This window comes from Grampus griseus (assembly GCF_964374135.1).
Source record: "Grampus griseus genome assembly, chromosome: 13".
Taxonomy (NCBI): domain Eukaryota; kingdom Metazoa; phylum Chordata; class Mammalia; order Artiodactyla; family Delphinidae; genus Grampus; species Grampus griseus.
The window spans coordinates 49,192,557-49,206,007 of NC_139007.1; the positions used below are offsets into that span (position 1 = coordinate 49,192,557).

The 13,451-nt window shown below is 36.4% G+C and overlaps 1 protein-coding gene across 1 annotated transcript in view; it reads right to left on the bottom strand.

Annotated features, from left to right (window-relative positions):
- Nucleotides 1-13,451, bottom strand: part of TBC1D32 (TBC1 domain family member 32) — a 184,002-nt gene that overhangs the window by 118,721 nt on the left and 51,830 nt on the right. Inside the window, exons 15-16 of the mRNA XM_082669226.1 lie at nt 11,493-11,635; nt 9,753-9,880 (exon numbers count right to left, since the gene is read on the bottom strand). Of these exons, the coding sequence (XP_082525352.1) occupies nt 9,753-9,880; nt 11,493-11,635 (271 nt within the window). The remainder of the gene's footprint in view (nt 1-9,752; nt 9,881-11,492; nt 11,636-13,451) is intronic.

Here is a 13,451-nt window from a genome sequence, read left to right on the forward strand (position 1 = left end):
GTGTGTGTGTGTATACATATACACACACACACACACACACATATATATATATACACACACACACACACACACACACAGTGGAATACTACTCAGTCATAAAAACAAATGAACTTCTGCCATCTGCATCAATATCCATGGACTTGGAGGGCATTAGCCTAAGTGAAATAAGTCAGACAGAGAGACAAATACTGTATGATATCACTTATATGTGGAATCTAAAAAATACAACTAGTGAATATAACAAAAAAGCAGCAGACTCACAGATAAGAGAACAAACTAGTGGTTACCAGTGGGGAGGGGGAGGGGCAATATAGGGGTGGAAGAGTGGGAGGTACAAACAACTACTGGGTGTAAGACAGGCTCAAGGATGCATTGTACAACATGGGGAATACAGCCAAGATTTTGTAATAACTGTAAATGTAAAGTAACCTTTAAAACTCACATAAAATAAAAAACAAATTAAAATAATAGGGCAGTAGAGTAAGAATGTACTCTTAAAAAAGAAGTAGAAATAAAAATTTCAGTAGAAGTCCTTAAAATAAAGCAAGCTGAGGCAATTTGCTAGAAAGTTAAAAAACAAAACAAAACAAAAAAACATGCATAGAACAGATAGGGAAGTCTAAATCCCAATGAGAGTTTAAGAGAAAACAGAAGATCATTGCCCCAACTTTTGGCCCCCAGCAACCACAAATTCACTTTGTTGCTATGAATTTGTCTATTTTTCACATTTCATATGAATAAAGTCATATTATGTAAAAACAAAGACAAAAAAGAAATGAAATCCAACTATTTTTCTTAAACTGAAAGACATAAATCTTTAGATTAAAAAAGTCCATCAAATAGGTTAAGAATAGAACTTCATCAAGAAACATCATAAAATTTCAGAATACTAACAGGCAACAGAAGACTGAAAAGCTTCCAGAGGAGGTGGGGAAAAAGTCATCCTAGTGATGATAAAGGTCATTACAAGGATAAAAGCTATGCACCAGACCAAGCCAGGAACTAGTCTGAATAAAGTAGATCAGAAGGCTAAAAAAGTCTTTGATAAAAATTGATAGAATTTGTCTAGCATTTGAATATACTGCAAGATGATATAATGTTAGGAAAGTTAAGTACACTGAAAATTAATGCCAACAAAAGAAATAAAACTAACTCCAAAGAAAACAAGTTGTGAAAGTAATGATATGGCTGGGCTGTGAAGGTTGCTCATGGTAGGGTAGATACAGTATGATTCCAACCAAGACTATTGGCTCAACTATATTGCACTGATAGAGGGAAGGGAGAGACTAAGTGCTGTACATGCAGGTGGGCTGGGGGAGATAAGGAGAGAGAGATATAAATCATTGTAATAAGTCAATGAATAATATGTTAAACTAAAATCTAAAAGTATTATAAGTGCATTATTTAATGATCTAGATGTAAGCTCTAAAGGAAACATCTAAAGCAGCCAAAAGTAGCTGCCTCTGGAGAACAAGGAAGGAGCTTTTTATAATAAGCTTTGTATGTTCACTGTGTGTACACGTAACTCAGAGTCGGTGAAAAAAAATCAAACTAAAAGAGTGGGCTGAAGCTATGAAAAGGAATCATTCCTATATACCAACAATGAAAGGTCAGAAAGAGAAATTAAGGAAACAATACCATTTACCACTGCAACAAAAAGAATAAAATACCTAGGAATAAACCTACCTAAGGAGGCAAAAGACCTGCATGCAGAAAAATATAAGATACTGATGAAAGAAATCAAAGACAAAACAAATAGATGGAGAGATATACCATGTTCTTGGATTGGAAGAATCAATATTGTGAAAATGACTATACTACCCATAGCAATCTACAGATTCAGTGCAATCCCTATCAAATTACCAATGGCATTGTTCACAGAACTCGAACAAAAAATTTTACAATTTGTATGGAAACACAAAAGACCTCGAATAGCAAAAGCAATCTTGAGAAAAAATAAAAAAGGAGCTGGAGGAATCAGGCTCCCTGACTTCAGACTCTACTACAAAGCTACAGTAATCGAGACAACATGGTACTGACACAAAAACAGAAATACAGATCAATGGAACAGGATAGAAAGCCCAGAGATAAAACCACACACCAATGGTCACCTAATCTGTGACAAAGAAGGCCAGAATATACAATGGAGAAAAGACAGCCTCTTCGATAATTGGTGCTGGGAAAACTGGACAGCTACATGTAAAAGAATGAAATTAGAACACTTCCTAACACCATACACAAAAATAAACTCAAAATGGATTAAAGACCTAAATGTAAGGCCAGACACTATCAAACTCTTAGAGGAAAACATAGGCAGAACACTCCTTGACATAAAAAAACCACAGCAAGATCTTTTTTGACCCACCTCCTAGAGTAACAGAAATAAAAACAAAAATAAACAAATGGGACTTAAAAGCTTTTGCACAGCAAAGGAAATCATATACAAGATGAAAAGACAACCTTCAGAATGGGAGAAAATATTTGCAAACGAAGCAATGGACAAAGGATTAATCTCCAAAATATACAAACAGCTCATGCAGCTCAATACCAAAAAAAAACAAACAACCCAATCCAAAAATGGGCAGAAGACCTAAATAGACATTTCTCCAAAGAAGACATATAGATGGCCAACCACATGAAAAAATGCTCAACATCACTAATTATTAGAGGAATGCAAATCAAAACTACAATGAGATATCATCTCACACCAGTCAGAATGGCCATCATCAAAAATCTAGAAACAATAAATGCTGGAAAGGGTGTGGAGAAAAGGGAATCCTCTTTCACTGTTGGTGGGAATGTAAATTGATACAGCCACTATGGAGAACAGTATGGAGGTTCCTTAAAAATACTAAAATAGAACTACCATGTGACCCGGAAATCCCACTACTGGGCATATACCCAGAGAAAACCATAATTCAAAAAGACACATGCACCCCAATGTTCACTGCAGCACTATTTACAATAGGCAGGGCGTAGAAACAACCTAAATGTCCATCAACAGAGGAATGGATAAAGAAGATTCGGTACACACATACAATGGAATATTACTCCGCCATAAAAAGGAACGAAATTGGGTCATTTGTAGAGATGTGGATGGAGAGTGAAGTCAGTCAGAAAGAGAAAAACAAATATCGTACATTAACACATATATGTGGAATCTGAAAAAATTGGTATAGACGATCTTATTTACAAAGCATAAATAGAGACAAAGACGTAGAGAACAAACGTATGGATACCAAGGGTGAAAGGGGCAAGTGGGATGAATTGGGAGAGTGGGATTAACATATACACACTATTGATACTATGTATAAAATAGATAACTAATGAGAACCCACTGCATAGCACAGGGAACTCTACTCAGTGCTCTGTGGTGACCTAAACAGGAAGAAAATCCAAGACAGGGGATATATATATACATATAGCTGATTCACTTTGCTGTACAGTAGAAACTAACACAACATTGTAAAGCAACTATACTCCAATAAAATTTTTAAAAATAAAAAGTAAACTGAAAAAAAAAAAAGAAATGGAAATAGCCCAAAACCGTATCTCCATAGGAGCAATGAGATGCTCAAACATAACAAGAGTTGGACAATATGAATCAAAACAAGGTCTTTCATCCATTAGCTTGCCAAAATACAGTCAAACTGATTATGTAGTCTTGACAAGAATATGGAAAGAAGGGTACTCTTCATGCTTCTCACACACTGCCAGCAAGAAGGTAAAATTCTACAACATTGGAAAATCATCTGGTAGTACCCATGAAATATAAAATATACATGCTGCTCTGACCCAGCAATACCATTTTTAGGGCAGTCTACTTTGAAATTTAAAAAAGCCTAGTATATAAGGTACTTCATAAAGAATACAAATTTTTCGTGTATTACTAATTGACCTAATAGATAAGTTTTTTCAGAATAATAATTGCAAACAAGTATTTGATGATTATACCTGTGGAATAGTGAAATGACAACAAAGTTATAAGGGATAGGAAGGAGGAGCTGCGAGTATTCTTATAAGGTTCTTGCACTACCTGTTAAGTGGTATAGTGTTATTTGAAAGAAGATTTAATACCAGTAGTTACAGCTAATTCAGCTGTAAATATGTATTACAAACGTAAGGGCAACCACTAAAAAGAAAGAAAAAGAAAAGTATAATTGATATGCTAGGAAAGAAGAAGACTGAATCATAAAATGCTCAGCTCAGTTAAAGCCAAAGAAGGTATACGCAGGTGTCCATACACATCTGCCTCCCATTGCTCAGGAGAGCCCAGTAAAATAAGAATACAGTTGTATAAAAGGGAAAACCCCTGAACAATGGCAAGAATGGGAAGAGAAAGAGGTTTTAAAGACTTCTGGGAGAAGGCAGACAGGGAGGGAGCAGCTCCAGATTACAGAGGCAGAGGAACCCACAGTATAAAAACCCTGCCTGGAATGCAGAAGCGGAGAGCTCATGATGGAGCTCTGAGCTCAGAGTCAGCAAATGCAGTGGGGCCCAAAGTGGGGAGGAGTCTGATCTGCCCCTGCCCCACGCTCACCTCAGAAGCATGAGCAGCTTTTATACCAAGGCAGAATTCTGAACAAATGTTTAGGGAAAGTGAAGGCTTCTCCAGAGAGAGAAGTGAACTCCTAAGATAAAAGTCTTCTTAATTCTGGCATCTGAAATGTCCTCAATATAATAGAAAATTCCCAGCAACGCCCTTATTCTCTCAGAGAAAATTTGCCAATCAACTCACCACACTGGTCCACACAGAGCTGCTGATCAAAATCCCGTTCAGGAAAGGTCTAGCTGGAAACTCCCCAACTTAAAAAACTAAGCGGCAGAGCCCTTGTCTACATCCATTTTGTCTTAAAGAACCAATAACATGAAAAGCTGAACCCAAAGAAGAGAACTCAAGCAATAGAAAAGAACGGCTAACTACTGGGCTGAGAGTGATTTGGGAAGAATATCACAGCAAATAAGAATAGAAGATCAGGAAAACGGATTACTCATGGAAGATTAGACCACATGCTTATCTCAGCACCCTCCCCGCCGAGCCCCAGAAAAACAGGGATCAAGAAATAGAGATATAAACCCACAATGGAAAAGAGAAGAACAATAGCTAAAAGATGTCAGCAGTGACTTAGAGGTGGAAAGCGGCAGTGAGACATGTGGTAACTGAGGAGCAGCCCAGGAAGAAGCAGACCTGCAGAACTGAGCAGAAGCAAGGCACAGCCCAAGCCCAGAGGTCTCAGGCACCAAGCACAGCCCAGGGCAGGATGCAGGTGGGGCTGAACACAGGAGTAGTAGTCTAAGGTCTCCCAACCCATAGCCCCAATTCCCCATCCTGCCAAAAGACTAGAGGTTTATTCTCTAGAGTGGTGAATACCATAGCCATTAACCACATTTAATTTTTTTAATTTAAAAGCAAGTAAAAGTTACAACTCAGTTCTGTCACACTAGCCATATGTTAAGTGCTCAACAGCCATACGTGTCTAGTGGTAACGTTACTAGACAGTTCAGGTCTAGAACATACCATCATCACATAAAGCTCTACCGGACGAAGCTGCTCTGAAGAAGGTAAGCCTAACAGGCTCAGAGCTGGAAGCCAGGCATAGCTGAGGAGAGCCATGAGGTGCCCAACTAGACAGGGAGTTCGAGAGGGGCTGAAGTCAGCATTCTGGACCAGAAGGGCCCCTCCCCAACTAAACTACAGGATCTGGGAACCAGGCATGGAAAACCTGGCCCATCCGACGAGCTTAAAACATATCAAACCAAGTATTAGAAAGTAAAAATCACTATCAAAATAAATCCAAGAACATCTCCTACGTAACGAAAAAGATCAAAAAGGCAGGACTATGAGGGAAAAGCTAAGGGACCCAGAGGATCACACCTGGAAATTCAACAACCAATTCACAGGAGCACCAAAAAGAGAAAACAGAAGCAGAGAAAGTGATCAAACTCACAACAGAAGCAAAGTCCCCTGTGCCAAAGAATGCAAGTCCTCTCCCTAACATTGTCCAGCTAATGCCTGAGAAAAGGAAAAAAGGCCCAGCGTAAGTCATACCCTCAAGAAACATTAGGTCCTGGAAAGTTTCAGAGGTAAAAAAGCCTCCTGGGGACTTCCCTGGTGGCGCAGTGGTTAAGAATCCACCTGCCAATGCAGGGGACACGGGTTCAAGCCCTGGTCCGGGAATATCCCACATGCCGTGGAGCAACTAAGCCCATGCGCCACAACTACTGAGCCTGCGCTCTAGAGCCCGCGAGCCACAACTACTGAAGCCCGTGCACCTAGAAGCCTGTGCTCCACAACGAAACAAGCTATCGCAATGAGAAGCCCGCGCACTGCAACGAAGAGCAGCCCCCGCTCACCGTAACTAGAGAAAGCCCATGCAGCAACGAAGACCCAATGCAGCCAAAAATAAATAAATAAATAAAATTCATCACTTTACTCCTTTGTAGTGGATACTATAAAAAAATTTTTTTAAAAAAAGGCTCCTGAGAAAGAAACTCAGCCATGGAACTTGGCAATAGTGGATGCAGGAGGCAATGTAACAATGTTTCCAGTCTCCCCACCTAGCCAAGCTATCAACCAACTATGAAGATGTATTTATTCTGTTCAAAGGTAGGAGTTCAGAAAGCTTATCTTCTACAAAACGTATTAAGTACTTGAACACAAGGCACAAGCCCACTTTTTATAAGGCACATGTGCACACACTAAAAGCTAACTAACCCGTACTGCCTCACATGTAGTAACTGGCTTAAAGTGTTGACAGCCCTGTGAGTCAGGTGGTGCTGATTATCCCTAATTCACAGGTGAGGAATGACTGAGCGGTGGAGCTAGGATGTGAACCCAAGTAGTCTGAACCAGGGCTCGTGTGACTAACCCTCACTCAGTGCTGCCTCTCAATTTAGTTACTAATGCTCCGTTCCTCCTTCCCAAGTTCACTGTCCGGAGTATGTGTTACTTTTGTATAGCAGAGAAAAGAAATTTTTCATTAGTGCAAAATAGGTCAAAAAGAAAAAAAAAGAAAAAAACTACTTCTCTTATACTAAATCAAAGTTATCGAAAGCCAAGCCTCAAAGTCTCCATCTATATAATGAAGATGACCACAGAGGCCCCCTCCTTAGCCACTGTGAGGATTAAACGGTGACCCAACAAAAGACCTTGGTCTTGTGTGACTATTATCAGAAAGACAGTATGTTCCCAGATGTAAACAGATTAAAACACACGATGGAAAAAAAAAAAAAACAGATGGCAGAAAAAGTGCGGAACACACACAAAAAAGGAAGAATAAAGGCAAAACAGAAAACAGTAACAAATACGGTAGATATTAATCCAATCATATCAAATCACTCTAAATGACAAGAATCAATTAAAAGAAAGACTGTCAGACTAGATTAAAAAACAAGACTCAGTTATGTGGTATCTATAGAAGTGCATTTTAAATATAATGACAAAGATAGATTAAAAGTAAAGGGATGAAGGGGCTTCCCTGGTGGCACAGTGGTTGAGAGTCCGCCTGCCGATGCAGGGGGCACGGGTTCGTGCCCCAGTCCGGGAAGATCCCACATGCCACGGAGCGGCTGGGCCCATGAGCCATGGCCGCTGAGCCTGCGCATCCGGAGCCTGTGCTCCGCAATGGGAGAGGCCACAACAGTGAGAGGCCCACGTACCGCCAAAAAAAAAAAAAAAAAAAAAAAAAAGTAAAGGGATGAAGAAAGACATATGCTGACAATCAAGAGAAAGCTGGAGTAGCTATATTAATTTCAGACTTCACAGCAAGGAAAATTATGCAAAGGGCAGATTACATAATAAAGGGGGTCAATTTTCCAAAAGGACATAACGATCCTTAATGTGTATGCACCCAATAGTATCAAAATACATGAAGCAGAAACTAACAGAAATGCAAGGAGAAAAAGATGAATTCACTGATATAGTCTGAAATTTCAACACCCCTCTGTCAGTAATTGACAGATCCAGCATGAAGCTAGTAAGCACAGAGCTGAACACCACCAACTACCAACAGTACATAACTGGTATGTATAGAATACTTCAATAGCAGAATATACATTTTTCTCAAGCTCACATAAGACATAACATTCACTAAGAGACCACATTCTGGGTCATAAAACACATGTTAACAAATTAAAAATATAAATCATACAAAATATACTCTCTGACCCATAAATAACTCATAGGTCAAAGAAGTCTCCAGAGATGTTTAAAAATATTTTGAACTAATGAAAAGGAAAACACAACTCAATTGTCAGATGCAGCAAAAGCAGTGCTTAGAGGGAAATTTATATCATTGAATGTACATATTAGAAAGAAAACCTAAAATTCAATAATCTAAGCTTTCACCATGGAAAATGAAACTAAATCCAAAAGGAAGAAGACAATAAAAACTACAACAGAAATCAGTCAAATTAAAAACAGGAAATGAACAGAGAGGGGGAAAGCTAGTTTTTTAAAAAGATCAGTAAAACTGAAAAGCCTCTAGCCAGGTTAGAGGCAGAAAAAAAAAAAAGTAGAAGCAAATTAACATCAGAATTAAGAGGGGCCGTCTCTACTAATCCCATAGACTTTAAAAGGGTAATAAAGGAATACTGTAAAAAAAAACAAAAAACAAACAAACAAAAAAACCCTCTATGCCCACAAATTTAAAACTTAGATTAAGTGGACCAATTCCTTGAAAGACACAACCTGCCAAAATTCTAACAATCTGAACAAACCCATATCTATTAAAGAAATAGAATAAATAATAATCTTCCTAAACAGAAAACACCACACCCAAATAGGTACACTGGTGAATTCTATCAAACATTTAAGAAATTATGCCAAATCTCTTCCATAAGATAGACGCAGAACGCTTCCTAACTTATGAGACCAGCATTTTACAGTAAGACCAAAGATCACAAAAACTACAGACCAATCTCTCTCACAGACAAAAATCCTCTACTAATATTAGCAAATCAAATTTAACAATGTATAAAAACAATTATTCTAGGTACGCAAAGCTGGTTCAATATTCAGAAAGTTAATTAATGTAATCTACCACTTCAACAGGATAAAAGAACACTCACTGTGGTGTTATTTATGAAGGCAAAATCCTAAACAAACTTGATATCCAATAATTGGACAGAAGTTTGAATAAATTATGGTAAAGCATACAAAAAAGTATCATAGAGCTATTAAAAATGTTTCATTCACCTAGGAAGATGCTTTGGTTACACACAAAAAAAACTGCAGAGTAATGTATACACCATTTTTGAAATGAGAAAGAATTCTATAAACATGAACATATATACTTGATGCATCATTATAGGTGCAGAGAAAGTCTGGAAGCATAACCAAAATGTTACCATTGGCTAAGCCAGGAGATAGAACAGAGTAGGGGTTAGAGAAGGAAGATGTGGAAGTAGTCAGCATTTCCATTGTGTGGTTAACTTGAAATCAATCATGTGTGGCTTTAGAAGTTGAAAGAGTACAGTCCAAGGAAGCAAAAAAGATCCCATGTAGAGTGAACCCTCCTATTCTTATTTTGAAGTTGCAGACATCAAGACCTACTCTGCCTGTATAATCCATAATCCTGGTTACTCCTGCAACTTTCTGATGATCTAATATATTAGCAGTTGATCAGGAAACCTAACTATATCTAGAATAGTTATCCTGATTTTCATTAATATATGACAAAATTTTGGGAAACTTTAAATCAGGTATGAGAAAATATGCTAAAAAATTCCACAAATTCAAAACAGAAACATACCTTTTTTCTTCAGGAGAGCTCATATTTTCTCCATAAAGTAGCAGAATAAGTCCTTCTTCTACAGAAGCAATTCTTGCCAAAATATCAGCTACATGAATTAAAGCTGTTTCAGAGCAATTTGGAGCAGCCTGTACATTAAATATATCATATAATTTTAAGACACACTAACATATCACAGACTAACATTCAAGGGTGGTCATGTAGTCCAATAAAGTTATATTACCACAACAAAAAAAGTTGATTGTTTGGCTGTGAAATAATGTCTGAATTAAATGTGTCATTAGATTATATTCTCGTACCAGCACAGTTGATAAGGCAAATACATACACACTTTTTACCCAAATCAATTATTGATTATTAAGACAGTTGAAAAAATTGCTGCTATCACAGTTTTATATGTATATAATTCTAGTTGACAAATGCAGTAGCTCTTCTTCTTTGCCCTTTACTTCTCACTCACTGGGTTCCTGTATATCCAATCTAATTTTATTATACATGGTATCTAATATACTACCATCTCTTCTAAGGGATACCATCCCTTCCTACACCTGGTTGTTGGGTCATGAGTTGTAGGTGTGACTAAGGACAACCAATTCATGGGCTGGCAAATAGCCAATGATGTCATCTAATGAGAAAACATAGGTTGGACCAATCATATTTCCCCACTTTTGATTCTTAAAAGTACTAAAACTAGCTTTACCAGTACATACTGGTAAAGAAAGATGCCAAAAGAAAACAGAAAGTTAAAGATAGATGTATGAAGCAAAGAAGCAAACAACAGCTATGGCTCAAGATTCAGGAGTACATTTCTCAGCTCTGGTGTGTGGTTTACGTTTCACAATTTACTTCATGGCATTCTATAATATTCAGTTGTGTATTATGCTCTATTTGTTTCTTCTCTGCTCATCTCGTTTCCCTGAGGTTGACTAAGGTCAAAATACTTTCATTATATCTACTTACTTTCCCAGAATTCCATACTTTGTACTACATTCACATAAATGCTTAATGTTTTCTAAATGAGCAATAAATAATGAATACTTGAATGGGTGAGCAGCTGCCCAGCCCATTGAGAGGTGGGCAAAGGGAGACGAAGCTAATAAAAACACTACAAAACACGGACATGGAAAGGCAAAAACCTGTAGCCTACTGATAAAGCTTTAAGTCATTCCCCAGAAATTTAAGTCATAAAAAGTGGAGAGATATATTAGACTGCACTAGTGGTAGCGGTACCAACTCTTCCACCTGTTAAATGTCTGACATTACGCAATTTGCTTCTTTCAGCCTCAGCTGTGAAAGTTAAGTTATATAATGTAAGGAAATATACTGTACAACCTGTAAAGAGACATATACGTATGTTCAGAACTGGGATAATTATAAGTTTTTCTAAAGTAGTACTTGTTCTTCATGTAAAACAAAGCTGGCTCTTCAGGAAAATATTTCCAAAGGCTATACAGTTGCCATTAAAACAAACAACAGAACATTCACAAGACTTATTAGATTTGCAAAACAAATAGCTTAATATAGTAACTTTAGTCCTTACAATCTAAGCCTGACCAAAAAAAGTTTAAGATGTTATATGTACTTTTCCCCCCCCATTGTCATAACTAAAATCAACTGATTGTATAAACTAAGATTCAAAATACATTTACAAGGAAAATGGTATAATACTTCAGATTATCAAATTTAGAAGTCCCACTGAATATTCACTAATATCCAATTAAGAGACTCTTTAATACTAACCTTAGTTCCTTTCATTAGGTTATGAATAGGTTGAAGAAGAGCCTCGATCACAGTGTTGTTATATAAACATTCAATTGCACATTCTTTTTGATCACAGAGTATACAAAGAATTTCAGTTACCATACTTGCAGGAGAGTAATTCTCTGATAAAAAAGAAGTATTTTTTGAAAATTAAAACTTAGAACATTATTATATCTTTTATTTCTGTTAACTACTGCTGTTCCAAAAAGCTCATCAAGGTTAATTAAAGGATGCCCAAAGGATGATTTATTACCAAATTATGACCTTAAACTTAAGACAATGTTAGCTTAACTTATCTTCAAGTTAATAAAAGTGAGTAAATGATAATATAAATACCAAAAGACACCATGAGATCATTTGCTGTTTGACATTAAAGCTCTGCTTGATAGTGAGAATGTGGTCTGAAACAAATTTACAACTTCTCCCCTCCTGGCAAACACCTTACTTATTGTATTCACTTTTCTTCTTTTTCTTAAAAAAGAAGAAAGTGTCTTCAGGTGTCAAGCCTCGTAGAAAATTAGAGTCATTAAGACAAAACACAGACAAAAAGAAGGCAGAGGAGAAACTTTAATGGAGACTAGAATACTTCTTATGTTACCATAAAACCAATGAAATGAATGAGAATTTTTAAGACTTTGTTTTAAAATATATATATAGGAAGACACAGATACAAATAAATATAATATGGGGAACAGTCCCTAAAATAAATATGGTATTTTTAGTTTCATAAATTAACATTTCCAGACACTTGAACTCCTAATATACTGAACAAAATAGTGTTTTACATGAAAATAATAAAGTTTTAAAAAACAGTGCTTTACAAAAGTTAGTAATGTAAGGTTGTCCTAGTAAGATACAAGACTAAAACACCAAAGTTCTTAATTTATACTACAATATTCCATACTCCATAAATACACTAAGCAAATACTTGACAGAAAGGGAAAACAGAAAAGTTCAGTGATTTTTTTAACCAGCTCAAGATGAGAAATGCTGTTTGCAGTGAGAGACTACTGATGAGCATCTGACCATTATTCATTCATTCATCCAACTTTCTGCTACTTTTGAGTACTACGTAGACAAAGAAGTAAATAAGACAAATAGTTCACAAGATGGTAAACCAAGACATTATCAATTATAACAAAGGATAATATTTTTCATAAAGGAAGCATAGTATGCTGTAGGAGCATGTAGCAGGGGTACCTAACCTAGTACTTTATACATGTAAATATCAATACCTTAAAGGCAGAAAAAGTATGAGAAACGTTGTTAGGACTAATAGGCCGTTATAATTGCATGGATAAAACCTACCAATTGATAGATGTATTACAACACTAATATATGACCCAAATAATTTTTTTCTGTGATTCACCTGTGTTCCTCTAAGAATTTGTACCATCATTTCTAAAGTAACTTCCACGTTTAGAATGTCTGAGTCTATAAATCGGGGGCGGGGGGGAGGCGGGTTGTTATTAAGTGTTTTACTTTGAAAACAAACTTTTTCCTTTGAATATCAATACAAGTTATCTTTTAAATGTTAACATTTTTAAAAAAATTTTATAAGTCAGCCAACAGTTATAAGACTAAAAGGTATTTTTCTGAAAAAAAGAAAAGGTTTTCCTTTGCTTTATTCTTCAATAAAAGACGACCCTGAAAATAAGTACTGGATATAAGCTGAAACAAGCAAGTTGATCAAAACACCCAAGAAAATATAAAGGATATAAAATAGCAATAAAGAACACACTAGTACCTATCGAACTTATCTTAATATCGTTTAAGAACATCTTGATCTTAAACATCAGAATTCTCAGCAAAATTGGTTCTAAATAAAAATATACACCTTAAATATCAGTGAAAAAAATTAAATTTCATGGTTTACTTCCAGGACCAAGGTATTTCCTTTTTTTACTTTTTTTTTTAATAGATCTTTATTGGAGTATA